At 40.5% G+C, this 17,291-nt stretch overlaps 5 protein-coding genes across 5 annotated transcripts; 3 read left to right on the top strand and 2 right to left on the bottom strand.

Annotated features, from left to right (window-relative positions):
• Window positions 1-271: 271 nt before the first annotated feature.
• PVX_118230 (RNA helicase, putative) lies at window positions 272-3,548 on the top strand (the record flags this gene model as incomplete). The annotated part of the gene is made up of 3 exons (XM_001615890.1): window positions 272-868; window positions 1,145-3,042; window positions 3,184-3,548. Exons 1-3 carry the CDS (start codon window positions 756-758, stop codon window positions 3,546-3,548), a joined length of 2,376 nt encoding a protein of 791 aa, XP_001615940.1. The 5' UTR covers window positions 272-755.
• Window positions 3,549-4,800: 1,252 nt separating this feature from the next.
• PVX_118225 (hypothetical protein, conserved) lies at window positions 4,801-6,764 on the top strand (the record flags this gene model as incomplete). The annotated part of the gene is made up of 2 exons (XM_001615889.1): window positions 4,801-6,568; window positions 6,718-6,764. 2 exons carry the CDS (start codon window positions 4,801-4,803, stop codon window positions 6,762-6,764), a joined length of 1,815 nt encoding a protein of 604 aa, XP_001615939.1.
• Window positions 6,765-7,784: 1,020 nt separating this feature from the next.
• On the bottom strand, window positions 7,785-10,442 carry PVX_118220 (serine/threonine kinase-1, putative; the record flags this gene model as incomplete). The annotated part of the gene is made up of 1 exon (XM_001615888.1): window positions 7,785-10,442. One exon carries the CDS (start codon window positions 10,440-10,442, stop codon window positions 7,785-7,787), a length of 2,658 nt encoding a protein of 885 aa, XP_001615938.1.
• A 2,624-nt stretch (window positions 10,443-13,066) lies between these two features.
• On the top strand, window positions 13,067-14,086 carry PVX_118210 (hypothetical protein, conserved; the record flags this gene model as incomplete). Its single annotated transcript, XM_001615886.1, has 1 exon — window positions 13,067-14,086. The coding sequence occupies one exon, from the start codon at window positions 13,067-13,069 to the stop codon at window positions 13,520-13,522; it is 456 nt and encodes a 151-aa protein (XP_001615936.1). The 3' UTR covers window positions 13,523-14,086.
• On the bottom strand, window positions 13,482-14,135 carry PVX_118215 (hypothetical protein; the record flags this gene model as incomplete). The annotated part of the gene is made up of 1 exon (XM_001615887.1): window positions 13,482-14,135. One exon carries the CDS (start codon window positions 14,133-14,135, stop codon window positions 13,659-13,661), a length of 477 nt encoding a protein of 158 aa, XP_001615937.1. The 3' UTR covers window positions 13,482-13,658.
• Between the last annotated feature and the right edge of the window lie 3,156 nt (window positions 14,136-17,291).

Raw genomic sequence — 17,291 nt, 5'->3', positions numbered from 1 at the left:
GAAAAAAAAAAAAATCGAGTAGTATTTTTTTTTTTTCCTTAAGGTGGTAAAAGTAACGTAACTGCCTCTCATCCGATCATCCGATATGTTTGCCTCATTGCGATTCGCTCTTTTTCTGTTTTCCCAAAAGGAGCGAAAAATCAATGTATAGCAGTATGGAAGAGAAAAAATGAGCGGCGCTCAGTGCGGGGGAATTTATAACCAAAACCCCGCGCCCAGTGCGCAATGCGAACAGCATTATACGGTGAGCAGTCGAGTCGACACGTAGAACGCGGCGTTTACAAGTGAATGAGATTGCAAGAAAAGGGCAACATTCTCATTACATGCTTAAACTTCGCAGCTTATAACTTGTACGCATAAATTTACAGCGTTAATAGGTTTGCAGTTTTTGCGCTTTCTTTTTCCCCCTTGGAGCATTACCATTTTGGTATTTTACTTTTTTTTTTTTTTTTTTTTTTTGACTTCATTTGATCGTTTCTTTAACCATTTGAACGTTTCTTTCCCCATTTGCTCGCTTCTTTCCCCAGTTGCTCTTTAATTTTCCTCCGTTTTGGAACATCCTGCGCTGCTTATTTTCCCGGCGCTCGAAAAGCTGTTCCATGTTTGCGTACATCCCTGTGGGAGCAACTGCTACACGGTTTTGCCCCTTCCAGTGCCTGGCATTCTTCACGCAAACGTTTTTTTACCCCCTGATGTAACGCAATTTATAGGAAAAGGCGAGACAACCGGGGGGGCCTTCATGCCTGTATAGGTACATGCTCACGCATATGCTCATGCAAAAATATACGTACTCACGAAATAGGCAAAACAGACCGCAAAGCAAAATGATTTTCAAGCCCCTTGCTGTGAAGACCCCCCTCCTCAAAGAGTAAGGCGCAACTGCAGTGGCCCTTTGCGAAAGCGTCCCTGCTGATGCATTAAGATCGGCGGAGACAAACAAGGGGAATTGCTACTCCCCTCACTGTTTAAGTTCTGCGTATGGACCACTCAATATATATCCCAAATTTTAAGATAATTTTTTTTTTTTTTTTCCACAATTGTGAGGAGAAAAAAAATAACGCTACACTGCTAGGACATTGCGAAATGGGTCCTCGTTTCATCTACCCCAAATTTATCATTTCCAATTTGTGCTACCCCTTTTCAGGTTTCGCAAAAAAGGACTGGTGTCCATCGAGGTCGCCGATGCGGGAAGCGTAAAGATTCTAACCAAGGACGACCTGGAAGGTTCACCCCAGGGAGGTGAAACGAGTGGCACTAACAAGCAAAGAATAAAAAGAAAACAAATTAATGGAAACAAAAATGGGAGGAAGTTATCTCCTAGTAAAGGAAGCAAAAAGAGAAAACGCGAAAATGTGGAGCAGACAACTTCGAAGGAGGAGGACTCTAAAAAGGTTATGAAAAAGTCAAATGGGAAAAGGGACCCCAAGAAGAGCGCCGCTGGTAGTGAACCCGCCCTCGAAATTGACAGCCGAGGGGAGGACACCCATAAGGGGTTCAAAAGGAGGAAAAAAAAAAGAGGGAGAAAAAAAAAAAGACCAAAAAGTGGCCCCACGGGAGGTAATGAGGAGGGTGTTTCCAACGATCAGGCCGTACGCTCTGCCAACCCGACCGCTTCCCCCACCACCGCTGACCGCACAAAGGGGGAGAGCCCCAAAAGGGAAAAATTCGACATACAAAAGGTTATCCAAAATGAGGAGCACTTCCAACGCGCGGACGAAGTGAAGTACAAGGTGCACTACGCCAGGTGGAACCTGAGGGGAAAAATAAACCTCCTGTACAGCATAATGAAATCTTTACATGACGCCAATTTCTGGAAGCCAACAGAAATACAGAAGCAGACCCTTGAGCACTCCATAAACTTTAAGAAGGACGTAATCGTAGTGTCCAAAACGGGAACGGGAAAAACGCTAACCTTCTGCATACCCATATTAAACAATATAGTAAAAAATAAATTAAGGGAATACAGAAAAAGGGGAAGTTGCGTTCCCAAACTTAGGTGCATCATACTAGTCCCCACAAGAGAACTAGCCATTCAAATTTTAAGCCACTTCAGCAACATAAATAAGTACACCCACATTTACATCGCAACAATCATTGGAGGATTAAATCTTAACAAACAGAAAAGAATTATTTCCAACAAACCAGAAATCTTAGTTTGCACCCCGGGAAGATTGAAGTACTTTTTACTCCTAAATGATAAGATAAGCTATTTGGATAAAATGAAACACGTCAGATATTTTGCATGCGACGAAATTGATAAGATGATAGAAACGTCTTTCATGAGGGACATCAATTTGATTGCCAAGCATTTGTACAAGTCCGTGGGGGAGAAGAAAAAATTTATTCAAACGTTTCTCCTTTCCGCTACTCTAGGGTTGTCAGTCCATCTGCAAAATGAACATCTGGCCAAACTGTTAAATTGTGTTACGATTAGGAAAGAACAATCTTGCATCATCAATTTGGCTGATGCCCATTTGGAAGGCGACTCCTCCCGGGAAGGCGGAGGCAGCATCCTCCCCGATGGACTTTCCCTCAGTATGGTCAAATGCGAAAGGAAAAAGGTCCTACAAAAACTTTTTTACCTTCTCAAGCTGTATTTCCTGAGCGGTTCAGCGGGCCACTCCCCAGATGACCCCAACCAGTTAAACCGCAACAGTGACAGTGCTGAACATGGGCAGGTAAAAAAAATAGTCATCTTTGTAAACACCATCAAGGAAACGAAGGAGCTGAATAGCATATTTAGATTCTTATTCTTCGACCAAGGGGTAGAGTCATCTGTGCCAAAAAAATACCGTTGCGACTTGTCGCTAAAGGAACGGATAAACATTTTCTCTATACACTCCAAACAGTCTCTCAAGGAGCGCATGCAAAGCATTTCTAAATTTTCTCAATCGATTAACCATTCCGTTCTCTTCTGCACGGATGTGCTAAGCAGAGGAATCGACTTAGACAAATGTGACGTCATCATTCAGCTCAACTGTCCCGTTTCGGATATCACCTTTGTGCATCGCTCTGGCCGCACGGCTAGAAATTTCAAGACAGGTAAAGAGTCGCCCCCCCAAAGAAAAAGCAACTTCATAACTGCGTTGGGGTGAAAACATACCAGTTGTCTTAGCGTATATTTAAGCATACGCTCCGAGAAATGCTCACCTTCTTATGCCCTTTCACCTCCACCTCCTTAAGGCACCTGCATCTGCTTCATCACGGACGACGAAATCGCGCGCTGGAAAAATTCGCTCAAGAAAATAGGCCTCAGTTTGGAGAATCTCCACGAACTCGAAATGGTGAAGCGAATCAGCGACCACGAAGACGCCAAAATGAACGCCGCAATTCTCTGCTGCAACAAAATGGTACAACTGCAAAACCAAATAAAGGACAATAAGAGTAAATCCCTTTTGAGCAAGCTAGCTAGAGAAGCCGAATTGGAAGACGAAGAAGGAAGCTCCTCCGACTCGGACACCCCATCTGGGAAAATAACAAACGAGGCCATTCTCAAGCAGTTGCTACGTCTCAAGAAGGAGCTGTACAATACGCTCTACAGGGAGTAGTAGCAGTTTGCAGAACACTAAAAAGAGGAAAAATTAATTCGGGGAGCTTCCCCCCCTTTTGATGATGAACATGTGTCTCTGCGCTTCGTTATGTTGTGGGTACAAAGAAGGGACGAAGCTCTCCCCATTTTTTAAGTAACCCAATTAGGAGCAACCCCTTTTTTTTACGCTTCGTTTGCTCCGTTTCTGCCGATCTGGTTCCAATTTTTTCAGTTTAATCTGCCCACTTATTCTACACCCCCCTTCGCCATCACTTCCCATGTGGCATTCTTCGAGTCTGTGTTTGCACCTTTCATGTTATGTTTGCTTATGCATTTTTTTTTTACCCCCCCCAATTTGTTCGCAAAAGTGAACATCTTTCTCCCCTTAACGTTTGAAAAAAAAAAGGAACAATAGTTCTCAACAAATTAGCAAACCGGGTGGGGGAATCTCAGCTCCTCTGTGCATAAACACCCCAATGATTATCAGTCGTCTCCCCATAACGATGACATGGTGAAGTGGCACAAAATTGAAGCGGCATATCCCCCGTGCAGGCAGCGTTCTCCCGAGCTTTGAGTGACCAACATGAGGGGGCCACTTTGCATCCAATGCGTATAACCGCACAACATAGTCCCACGCACAGTCGGTGCTCCAACGAACAGCTTTAGCAGCAGAATTCTCCACACGGTCACCACTCCGCTCCGCCCCTTCTACAAACGAACGAGTCTTTGAAATGCGCAGATGCACACCTGTTGGGAGCCACTTGAGCAGGTCCACGTGAGTGATGGTTTTTCAAATCGAAAATGCTCACCTGCTGTGTTCCACTTTTAGGTAACTTAAAACTGTGGGGGGTGCGATAATACATGTACGGATATTTATCCTGCGTGAATTTTTTTTTTTTTTTTTTCTTCCTCCCGCGACGGTGACATTTTAACCGTTTGTGCATCCCTTTTTGAGAGCGCGTTTCATACCAATGCGCCATTCAGTTTAGCCCTCTTCCGCTTGTACATATGCCATTTTGAATCCGCTGCTCCACTGATGAGGCGCGGAGTGGCCGCTTTCCCCCACACGTAAGTTTGGCCTCCCCACAGAGGGGTTCTGCTCATCGGTGTATGTGCTAGCCCATTTATACCTATGGAAGTGTCCCATATGTTTTCTTTTTCCCCCCTTTTTGAGAAGCCCCACTGGAGCGGGGAATAATGAGCGAACAAAGCGGATTGCCCTTTTTTACCCCATGTCTCCCTTTTCCCATCCCCCTTGGCCAAAACGAAAGATGAAAATCCCCCGGGGGGTTGTGCGCCCATTCAACACGTACAACATCCCGTCCATTATCAACAACAGTAAAGTGCACAGCACGTATAGAGAAAACCGCAAACGAAATGAAGACGACTTGATGAAGATTTACAACAAAGAGTTGGTGGCATTCCCATATGAAGAGGAAAGATTTAATAAGCTGCTAAATATTCATGGGCCGGTGAAAAAAAAAAATGTTGCCGACTTTTTCTTCAACCCAGAAATGTACATCAATGTGAAGAATGACAGGGTAGGGAGTGTCACCCCTTCCCATTTCGCCATTGAAAATGTGGATAAGTGCTTCCTCTTCGAGAAGGAACACTTGGACGGGTTTTTCCCAGAGGGACTTGCAGGGGAGTTGCCCAAGGATATCTTGATGCACGGTGGGGGGGGCACCGATCGGGAGAGTGGCACCCAAACCAAAGGAAAGGAGGCCTCCCCCGATGGAGACCACCAACATGATAACCTCGACGTGTTTCTACGCGAACTGGAAAGGAACCAAATAGCACCTGATCACCGATTGATAAAGAAGGCGCAACAGTTGAAGGGCGTAGGACTGCTATTCAGAAAATTGGCGTACGAAATTGTAGACGAGTTGAAGCACTTTGAAGAGAATTACAAACTGCGCAAGCGGAGAGATTCCCACAAGCTGGACAGCTACTTTGCGCAAAGGGGTGAGTGCGCGAGTTACTACGATGGGGGGGATGCGAGTGGGGACTCCGCTGAAGAAGCGCGCAGCATGAAAGGCAACCCCAATGGCGGTTACAGCAGCGGCTACCATAGCGGCCACCAGCGGATGTCCTACAAAAGCAGGAGCTTCCTAATAGACGGGAAGCGGGGAACAGGAAAGAGCTGCATCCTGAACAGCGTGGTCCTCTGGGCCAAGCTAAACCAGTGGCTTGTTATCTTCGTCCCAGATGTAAAAAAATACAAATTTGACATTAACACCATTGTGAGAAGCAATACGAACTTGTATATTCAGCCTGAACTGAGCAGGCAATTTCTTGAAGACTTAGTAAAAACAAATGAATCATTTTTAAAAAAGTTAAAAGTGGATAAAGGGATACTCGAAAGCACCTGCCTAGATGGAACACATCTATTGTATAACAAAAAAATTTATGATGACATTATCAAAAAAACGATCGATGCGGAAGTAGCAAATGATGAGCAAAATTATAATGCCTTAAGTGAAAGGGAAAAAAATTTGTACATGCAAAAATTGTACAAATTTTACTATGACAATGTAAAAATTCCAAATCTTTTAGATAAATTTTCTACACCCCCTAATTTGTTAGAATTAGCACACATTGGCATAAATAATGCATCATATGCCAACCTCTGCATCTACGCATTGTTCGAGCATTTGAAGAAACAAACCGAATTCCCCCTTCTCATAGCTGTCGATCAGTTCAATTTCAACCTCAGTGTTTCAGAATATTTATCCATAAATTTTGAAAATACAAAATATAATGGGTACATTCCTACGTACTATTTTACTATTCCTAAGCTGCTTCTCAAATGGGACGCCAATAAATATAAAAGGTGCGTTAAAATCGTTTCCACCTGTTGGGATAGAGAAAATAGGAGAAATTTCAGGCCAGAACTGCTCGGCATACACAAAAGGGATGTTAAAACTGCTCGTAATTTCACCCTCCGCGAGTTTAAGAATTACGTTGCCCATCTGTACAACCAGGACGTCATATACAATTTCGATGTGAACAAGTTGGAATACTTCTACATGCTGACTGGTAGGGTTACTCCCTCCCCCCGCATCTGGAATTCTCCCATTTGGGCACACATGGGAAGGGAACTCCCCCCTGAGATGTGCAAATAACGGGGGGACATGCATCCGAAAGGTTCTTCGGAGTGTAATTTTTTTTTTTTTTTTTTTTTTTAGGAGGAAATGGCTTTCAGGCAAGGAAGCTCTTAACCACGCTGTACTGACTCCCCCGCAGGGCTTTTTTGAACGTAAATCGATATCTTGTTATCGCAAATGAAGAAGCACCCCCTCAGCCTTTTTTCCCATTTTTTGCACCCCTTGAGTGATTCTCAAAAGATATTCAGGACAGACACAATAATAAGCGGCACTTCTTCCTTTTTCAACGCGCCGTCGAAGAGCGCCTACCTCTGCATTTTCTTTTTTTTTGTGCCTACATTTAAGCCGCCTCTTTGCGTACCTTGTATTACGCCCCACTTTGTCGTCACAGTTCTCCTTTTTTTCTTTTTTTAACCAAGTGCTACCTCATAGCGCAGAGGCAGCACACACTATGAGTGAGGGAATTATTTTACAGAGCGCTGCTTTACATTAAAACAAAAAATTAGGAAAAATATGATAAGTTCGATGCGTGCGCAGAAAATTGCAAACCCACGAACGTACATATAAAAATGTAACCATATGCACATTCGCAAATTTGCACATGGGCCCCACTTGTGTACACAAAAATTTAGGGCCCCACAAAATGAACCAAAAATACAATTAAAGGGGTAACACCCCGGGGTGATATATTTATCCACCGTGGAGACCATATCTGTGTAGAGGTCATCACACGGGGAAGAGGAATAAAAAAAAAAAAAAAAAAAAAGACACATTATGATTTACACCGTGGCAATTTCAAAAAATGCCGTTCTTTCAGGCCACCCCCCCCAAAGAGGCGCATACACTGATGGGGATAAAACGGGTGGGCGAAATAGCTAAAATCACAAATAAAAAAAAACTTATGGTGAATTAAAAAAATGAGAACAAATTAGATGGGTAAAAAATAATCAGTTTTGCGTAAACTCAAATGGGGGGCAAACGAGCAGCAAAAGAGGAGCAAAAAAATACAACTACCTAAAAATGGGTGGTCCTCCTCGGAGTGTTTTTCTCCCACTTCGTTTGAGGTGTGCCCCAAGAGGGATAACATCACCAATGCTACATCGCCACCGCTACACCTCACTGCCACACCTCGCCGCCACAGTCGCCCCCTAGTAGTACCCACAACTCTCCTGCAGAAACCTATGCTTGAGCAGCTCGGCGGGGGCCGGCCTCAGCGCGGGGTCGATCTGCAGTATGCTATACAAAAAGTCGCAAAACAAATCGTTCCTTATAAGCTTGTGCAGGGGTAGGCACCTCTTGACGTACTTAATGGACTCAAAACTAGAGGCGTTTTCTGGCCAGGCCAATCTAAGACCATCCCTATTTATATATTTAGCCCCATTCGTTCTAACCGCCTCGCATATCATTTTTTTGGGGATTGGCTGAACGATAGCTTCCATCAGGGCTAAGTGTTCTAAATGCTCATGGGTTCTAAACAAAAGGTCCCCTGTGTACATTTCAGCCAAGACGCAACCAAAACTCCACATGTCACTTGACACATCCCAACCTAAATTTAGAATAACCTCCGGAGCACGATACTGTCTTGTGTTTATAATAGACCCATGGTATCCATCCTTGAAAGTGGCACAACCAAAATCGATTAATTTTATGCCCGTAGATTTGGTTCTATAAATCTGAACCCTCTTTCCATCTGTAGCTCTTCTAACACTTACTAACGTTTTCTCAAAATAGGGGTCGTCGAGCAAAATATTTTCTGGCTTCAAATCGGTGTGCGTTAGGGATATTTTGCGGAGGTAACTTAAAGCCTTCAACATTTCGATGCAGTACAGCCTGATGTCCTCCAAATGAAACCCGTTGTAGTTATTCTTGGTGATAATTTCGTAAAGGGATGGACCAAGTGGCTCAAAGACGAGACACATATGATCGTAGTACATAAACCTTCCATGGTATTTTACAATATTATTATTTTTAAAATCATCATTTTGGATTTTCTTCAAAATATCTGCCTCTATCTTTGCAGATTTGGTATACTTCCTAATATTCCGTACTACCTTCACCGCGTAGTACTTCTTCGTGTCCATGTGCTGACAGAGGAGGACTCGCCCGAAGGTCCCCTCCCCCATTTTTCGTATCACCACGTAACAGTTGTTTAGGACCATTCCCTTCTTCCAACTAAAATGTACAATTTCGTCATCAGAATCGTAGTTTTCTTTTTTTTTTTTTTTTTTCTTCCTATTGTTGTTATCTTCCATATCTGAAAATTTTGTTCTGTTTCTTTTGTGGTTGTATTTTTTTCTCGACGATATATCATCTGTGGATTCGTCTGAGGGGGTATACCTGTAGGACTCACTGCTGTACCTATCGGCATGGTTTTTTTTTTTATTTTCAACTGAGGAGTAGCTGCTTCCTCTTCGTGATAGAGCACTCGTTCCCGTTTCTTCATTGCTGCTGAGGCTATCTCTTTTTCGCCTCCTTCGCTGCGCGTTCCTTCGCCTACTTCTTCGTCTGCTCCTTCGCCTGCTCCTGCGTCCACTTCTCGTACCGCTGTAACTGCTGGGGGCCTTTCTCCTTTTCCTTACCCCTCGAGTGTACTTACGCAGCGATTGCTGAGAGCCTTTTTCCTTATCACTGCACACGACGAGGTTCCTCCTACTTCCCATAATTTCATCCCTCACGTCCGATTTCCCTGTACCATCATCTCGTGTCGTATCGGTATTTTTTAACTTAAAAGATTTATTCGATTTGTCATCCTTGTCCTTATAGCTGCAAATTCTCACCGCCGTAGCTGCACTCGTTGCACTGGTTGCACTTGGTCCCCCTCCCAAACTGCCTGTCTCCTTCTGATGCACTGCGGTCGCTTTGTACTTCCCATTTCGGTTGGAATCTTTCCTTTTATTATTCATCCTGTCAGAGTGCCCATTATAACTTCTCGAATTCGTTCGAAAGCTATTTTTATTCCCATAATACATTTTCTTCTTCTTCAACGTAGCGCCGTCGTTAAAAAGGTAATACTCATTATTGTAAAAAATGTTCCCCTGTCCAAAGTGGGTATCGTAGTTTCTTCTATCACTATTGTACAATTTTTTTTTGTACGAATAGTAGTTTCTTTTTCTGGTAAAGTCAAATCCTTTTAAATAATTATTTTGATGCTCCTCGTGGTGGTACTTGGACTCTAGGTACACCTTATGGTGTCTTTGTTCCCTGTCATTTATCTCCCTCATGGACGAGTAGCTGCGTTTCCTCCCATTTTTATACGCCCTGATCATGTTTTCGTCCACATCGTAGTTTTTAAATTTTTTAAAGAGCTTTCCTTTCCGGCTGGAGTTGCTGGTGCTGTTGAAGCTCCTGATTCTTTTCCCCTTCAGCAGCTTGAAGCCGCTCCCGTAGGGGTTGCCGTACGCATTGCCGAAGCCGCTATTGTACACGTGGTTGTGCGAGTCGTGGTACCCGTTCTGGTACGAATTTTGGTACGAATTTTGGTACGAATTTTTGTGCAAATTTTTGTGCAAATTTTTGTGCAAATTTTTGTGCAAATTTTTATATGAATTCCTGTAGGAGTTCCTGTGCGAATTCCTGTGCGAATTCCCGTACGCGCCGTCGTGCAGGTTCCCCTCCCGATTGCGGTAGTAGTAATTGTTGTTCCTTCGAGGGTCATTAAAATACCTGCCGTTGGGGCTATCCCTTTGCATGTTTCCAAAACCCATGTACTTGCCTTTTATATCGCTTATATAACTCCTGTAATAATTATATTCTCTATATTTGCTGCTGTATTTTTCACTGCCGTCCTTGTAGTTCTCTTGGATCATTTTGGCTTTTTTTTTTTTTTTTACTCAAAAGAAAGGAAAAAAAAAATAGCCATCAGAACATTCCTCTTTCTTTTTTTTTTTTTTTTTTTTCCAAATTGTTTCCCTGCGCGTATTGCTTTTTTGTGGGAATTAAAGATACATATGTATGCATGTATGCATAAATGCATATACATAAGTATAAAACTGGTGACTTTCCATTTACCCCGCGTGTTTGGCACAGGGATGGAGTTTACATGAGAAAGCGCGGAACATATATTTGTATATTATACGAATACTTTTTCGCCCATGCGCATTGTATGTATATGCGATGCGCTTACGCTCTGCCTTCCCGCGTGAACAGCCTCATACGCTATATGCACGGAGCAACGCCAGGCGAGCGGCAGCAGAGCACTCACAACGTAGTGTCATTTGCCCATATATGCATATGGCATATGCTACATGGATGACGCTAATTCCACATGCGCTCACATGACTGGGCTTCGTTTCGCCAAAGCGCAATCATGCAGGGCGGGGAAGAGCCTCCCACTTTTTTAAACGCGGAGTTTTCTTAACTTGGTAAAAGTGGTATGTATGATGAATGGATTCAGTTGGGAAAAAAATGGCGCAAAAAAAAGGAGAAAAAATGGCTAAAGGTGGGGAAAAACTGGCAAAAAAACGGCGAAAATTTGGCGAAAAAATAAGGAAAAGCAATCGAGAAAAGAGCAAATGCAAAATGAAGTGCCAAATGAAGGAAAAGGAAAACGCAACAAAATTGCATATCCTACTTTGCGTTCCCAGTGCTGATATATTTTCACATTTATTTGTTTATTTATTTTGGGGGGGAATTTTAAAAAAGATCATTCAAAATGGAAAAGTCACTCCATAGGCACACTGTGAAGAATTTAAAAAAAAAAATTAAAAAATTAAAATAACCATTTCGTGAAAACGAAACCTGCCTTTTCCCTAACAATGTTATTTTGTAAAATAAATGTAGTACATAGAAACAGAGACAACAGGTTTTTGGCACAATTATCATTCCCGGGATCATCATTCCATGGATGTACAAAGCTCGACGCGCAGAACTGTATATATATTATAACATTCACATTTTGTGTTATCGAACACCTTTCCTCATTTCCATGTGTCATATGCATGTTGAAATGTACATGGCGAAAGTTATAAAGATTTTGCCGCCTACTTGACAAAACAAAATGAGGAAAAACAGAAACAAAAAACGCAGTGCGCTTCACATGCCATTCCGCCGCTCCTCCATAGTGTAATTTTACGACAGGGTTAATTTTCAGTTTGCATTTCGAAAATTGCGTGCATCGGGAACAGTTTTTACCTTTTGCCTTTTTCTTTTTCCTTTTGCTTTATATTTTGTCATTTTTTGCAACTTTCCTCAACATTTTTCAACATTTCTCAACATTTCTTAACATTTCGCAATATTTCGCATTCCTGTTATTTTATTTTTGTTCAAAAATTTTCCCCTTCACGCCGCGCAGCACAATTTGAAAGATGCACAAATTGCGGAAAACAAACGCGAGTAAGAAAAACAAACAAACGTTGAAATGGTGAAAACGCGCCTGCTTTCTACCCGCACGAGTCATTTTTTCATACGCTCATTAAATTTGTATTTATAAAAAATATATACCTGTGAAACTCCTTCCCATTTTATGCGAGCGAGTGGAATGAATTTAAACGCGATTTTCTTCTGCATTGTGAAGTATACTATATTTTAAGAAGGAAAAAAAAAATGATGTGAAAAATTCGATGAAGAGGAAATAATCACGTCATTTCGATTGTGGCCCCATTTATGCAACTCCCAGGGTGACGGAAATGCTTTTCTTTTACGCCTAATGGGAAACCTCCCAATTTCTCCTTTTTTTTCGTGTACACATTTACTGCACATGTATACCTGCGCGTCAGACATTAATATCACACAGAGAAGAGAAGCCATTATTTGTATGTAATATTGGCAGCTTAGCAACTCTGTAAATTTGCGACTTCACAACATTGTGTGTATTTTTCCGGAAGGATAATGCTCCACTGCGACGGTTTTTTTTTAACACAGTGATAGAGCAGCTATAAGCCAGGCTCGCAAAACATGGGGAATTATCTCCCTACTTTGTATGAACAGCCAAAAAAGGGGAACATACCTCACATGTAAAATTATCACACGTGTAGCTATTTCTAAGAAATGCGCTGAAGGAGACGATATGATGAGAAAACGAAAAATTGCAACAAACTCGTAGCGCTTTGATAACTTATTTATGCGGCAAACGTTCTACATTCAACATAGCCCATTTGTGCCCCTTTTTAACGCCCTAAAGGCTTAAAAATACGTACCAAAAAAAAAATGTGCACGTATAAGTAACTCCAAAATTTGTCATAGCCCCTTACCTTCTGATACCTATCTTAAGTGAAAGAAATTTAAAATGGGAAGTTCATTCAGACGAAATTAATCGAATCATTTGTTTCTCATATCTCCGAAAATTTTTCAAAAAGGAAAGTGCGCAATTGCGCGAGTACGCACGGAACAGTAACCAAATTTACGTTCCCACATTTGAAAGAGTACAAATTTTGGTTCGCCCCTGAATTCGCCTTTTTTCCAAAATTCGTCATTTTTTTAAAAATTAATTCGAATGGACCAAAAAAAAAATGACAACCCCCCAGGGTGCAAGAAAGACGGTACACTAGAAATAAAAAAAGATGACCATGTAGAAATTCTTAAAAATTTAAACTCGACCATTAAAGAGTTTCAAAAAAATTTTGGACTACTAAACAATCATTATTCGATAAAAGATTTGGAAGGTGTGTTAAACCCTGTGCAGTATGCTGAATACAATTCATTTCTTGCCTACTCCATTTGTTCTATTTTTCATTCCTATTTGAAAATATCGGGCGACTTTCTCAGCAACCATCCCATTAAAAATGAATTAAAAAAGGTACAATTATTGATGAAAGAAATAAAGGATAAAAACGAAGAAAATAATGAAGATAAAAGATCCCTCACAATTAATAAGGAAGCCTCGAAAAGGATAATCGATTCGTGCATTTCGTACAATAAAGATTTAAAAAAAAGAAAACATTTTAAATGAACGCAATTGTGAACTTTCTTCCTCTTTTTTTAAGGGGAAAGTTTTCACCTGCACCGCGGACATATTTTTGAGTGCCACTCATTGGGGAAAATAAAAAAAAAATAGCGGTTCAACGAGGCAAATGCGCAACTGGTTATTAACAGTTAGCAAAAAGAGCGAGCGCCTTACGGATAATTTTTTTTATTTTGCGCAGAGCTGGTGGCTTTCTATTTTTCAAAGGCCATTTGTGTCGCACGTTCGGCGGTGTGCTCATTCGTTCGTTCGTTCGTTCGTTATTTTTCACCCATTTGGAAATAATATTAGAGTCGTAAATTTTCCAATTGGGGGGCACTTTCGCTTGCTCCGTTGTTTGCTTCGTTGTTTGCTTCATTGTTTGCCTCATTGTTTGCCTCATTGTTTGCCTCATTGTTTGCTTTTTTGTTTTCCTTTCCCCTTCCCTCCCTTTTTTTGGTATTTCCGCACATTTTAAGAAGACACCTATTTGAGAACGCCATTTTGAGAAAACAAAAATTTCTCCCCTTATGCAAATTCGAACTCTGCGCACTTTCACGACGTACGCTTTCCATTCGAATTTAGCCACATTTGGTATTGTGCGCAAAGCACTTGCCTGCATCGCTGTGCTGATTAAGAATTAACGAATTTGCCTTTTTCAACATGCCTTTAAAGCAACGCCGTTTTGCCTTTTAAAGTGTGAATTGAGCGATTCCACATTTTTCACCCTTTTAAGGAGCCAAATAGGGTTTATTTTTTACGCACGTAAGGATACGCTTACAGACGGCGCGTTAATCCGTTTTGTGATTTATCAATCATTTTTCGAAAAAGAACAAACAGGCAACGCGTTTTAAAGAAAGTTCTGGTCTCCCGTCAGGGGTGTGGCGCGTACATTGTATGTATGTTTATGTCCCCGTTTGAACACATAAAGTTTTCGTTATACATGCGTACGTATGCACATGTGCGTATATATATATGCAATTTTTTGCCTTTCGCAAGCGGCCCGACGAAACGGATGCCCTTACATGATCACTTTTGTACACCTAATTTTTCTTTACATTTGACAGCAGCCCAAATGCGCACTTGTATAATCGCACCGAATTTTTCAAAATTGCCCATACGCTGCGCAACGGTGGCTAAACATAAAAGCTACGCACAACAGTATTTTTCCACCCCCGTAGGGTTAATAAAGTGACATGCTAACGTACTTAAGCGTATCCACATTTTTGCGCAATAGTCCTGCTTGTCAATTTTGCATATGTCAAAATTAAAAAAAAAAAAAAGGCGGTTGGGACACAGCACGGCGTGACAACGTAGGGAATGCAGCACGTCTTCTTAGTTTGCACCCAAAATATGAACTGACATGCACTCACAAAAAATACGCCACCGATGATACGTACTGTTCAATTCTTTTGCGAATTCACCTGAACGGGTCATACAAATATGTTACTCTTTTATGTGTGTGAAATGAAAATACCCATACGCGTGGCACTGAAGCTGCATTATGTACGAATATATATTATGGGGGGGTTATCATTTAACATTTTCTTCTTTTAAACACTTTCTTCAAAAGTGAGGACATGTGCATAATTGCTACATACGCAGTGAAGACGGCAAAAATGTCTTTGCGAAAAAAGCGAGCAAAGGGAAGGGTAATTATGTTCAGTGCGAAAAAAAAAAAAAAAAAAAAAAAAAAACTGCTACAAAAATCGCACTTTTTAGCGCAAAAATGATATAGCAGTTTTCTGCCAAGAAACGCATGTCGAACTGTTTGACAATTATATGGTACAATTATGAGGCAAATAAATGCAGTGAATAACCTCCCTTTCGCAAAAACGGCCAAAAAGGGGGAAAAATCATGCTAACAAATTTAGCCATTTTTTCCTGCCATGAGCCATAAATTGGTTATTTTTATTATATACCCATTTGTATTAACTAACAAATAAAATTATGAGCGAAAAAATGTATGTGATTTTTTTTTTTTTTTTTAGTGCGTTTCCATGCACGTATAGGCCCCCATGCTGACAGTTCGTGCCTGATTTTCGTTGCAATTATGCAATAATTTTGTATGGCAAAAAAATAAAGCTATTTCGTTTTTCGTAAAATTTGCTTCATTTTTTTTGCTTTTTTTTTTTTTTTTTTTCATTTTATTTTATTTTTTTTTTCTTTTCGTTTTATTTATTTATTTTTTTATTTCTTTTCATTTTATTTTTTTTCTTTTCTTAACGCTCGTTTAACACGCAATTTTTTATACAATTCCAAAAAAACATTTTTTAATCAGATAACCGCATATAAACGCGTAAAACGGATTACGAAACAAATATATGAAACGAAAACCCTTATTTATTTCTTTTTGCGCGAAACTCCCAAATGTAATATATATATTCTGCAAGTATATATGTTCATTATGTACATTTTATGTATACCATTTAATTAAGTATTCAGTACCTACATGCCTGGCTGGCGTACTTTCCGCTTCACCTCATCATATTCATTTTTTTCGCAAGTTGTACGTACATACGTTAAACGCAAAGAAAGAAAACATGAATATGAATTTTCTTTAAATCGAGTGAACTCAACTTGCGAAGCGTACTGCGGCAAAGTCTTTAAGAAATATGTAAACGCGTAAAATGGCAGGATTCAACATTTAAAAAATAATATATCCTTTTGCTTTGAACCCAGCCTTCTTTTTTTTTTTGTGAATGACTGTAAAAGTAAATTAGTATAATATAATAGTATACATGCCTTCTTGCGACGCAATAACGCATAAAAAGATAAAAAATGTAGATTGTCATCGAAAGCAGGCAAATGACATACTTGAACGCGAAATTCAATTCCTGAATCTCTCAATAGCAAACACATGTATAAAGAAAAAGGTTCACGTTAGAAGAAAACCTTAAATGTGATGTAAGCCGAATTGAATTTGTTTATTTTATTTATTTATTTTTTTGCGTATGTTTTTTTTTTCCATAACGCAATAAGGCTGCTGATGCTTTGCATTTTAAATAAATACGTTTATCTAAAGCGCAAAACGAACATTTGCTTAGCCAACGCGAAAGGTACAAAATGACGTTTTAATTTAAAGTTGAATTTGAATAGGCCAGCTTGTATTATTACTCTGTAAATTTTTTGTGTTTTCCCCATTTAATGTGCAAAGCGTAATCAACATACAGAATAGCTGAAAGGGAGCACAGCAATTAAGCATATTTAAGTATAGCGAACCAGCGCACACATGTATTATGTATACATATATATATATGTATGTATGTAATATATATGTATATACCATACACACCTTCATACCTGCGCATTTGTATATATACCCCTTCACTTTGCCGATTTGTACACGCAAAGAACGCTGCTATTTCAGTGGTACATGCAGTGGGAACACTCGGTTGGAACGGTGCTCCTTCCCCCGTCTTGCACATCCTTTAAAGTGTAGGGCCATTTTTTACACGCATCGCACATATGTGGAATAGCAAAAGGAAAATGATTTGAAATAGAACAGAAAAGGAGAGGCGCTCTTCTTCACGTTCGCACAAATAGAAGTGTTTACGTATACAATTCATACGTGCGCACACGCGCGTTCGTCCAAGCATATAATTATACGTGCGTGAATGAGCATATGTGTATGTATATACATGTGCGAGTAAGAAAAATGCCACCGGAGATTACCAAACAGTTTGCAGGAAAACTTCCAAAATAACACATACCTCTATTTTTTGTCACAATTTTTTTTCCCCAATCACCCTAGTGCATATTTACGCGTATATATACA

The sequence above is a fragment of the Plasmodium vivax genome, chromosome 12, assembly GCF_000002415.2.
Source record: "Plasmodium vivax chromosome 12, whole genome shotgun sequence".
In the NCBI taxonomy this organism is placed as follows: Eukaryota; Apicomplexa; class Aconoidasida; order Haemosporida; family Plasmodiidae; genus Plasmodium; species Plasmodium vivax.
The sequence above is the reverse complement of the archived record's forward strand: the minus strand, read 5'-3'. Positions and strand labels throughout refer to the sequence as shown.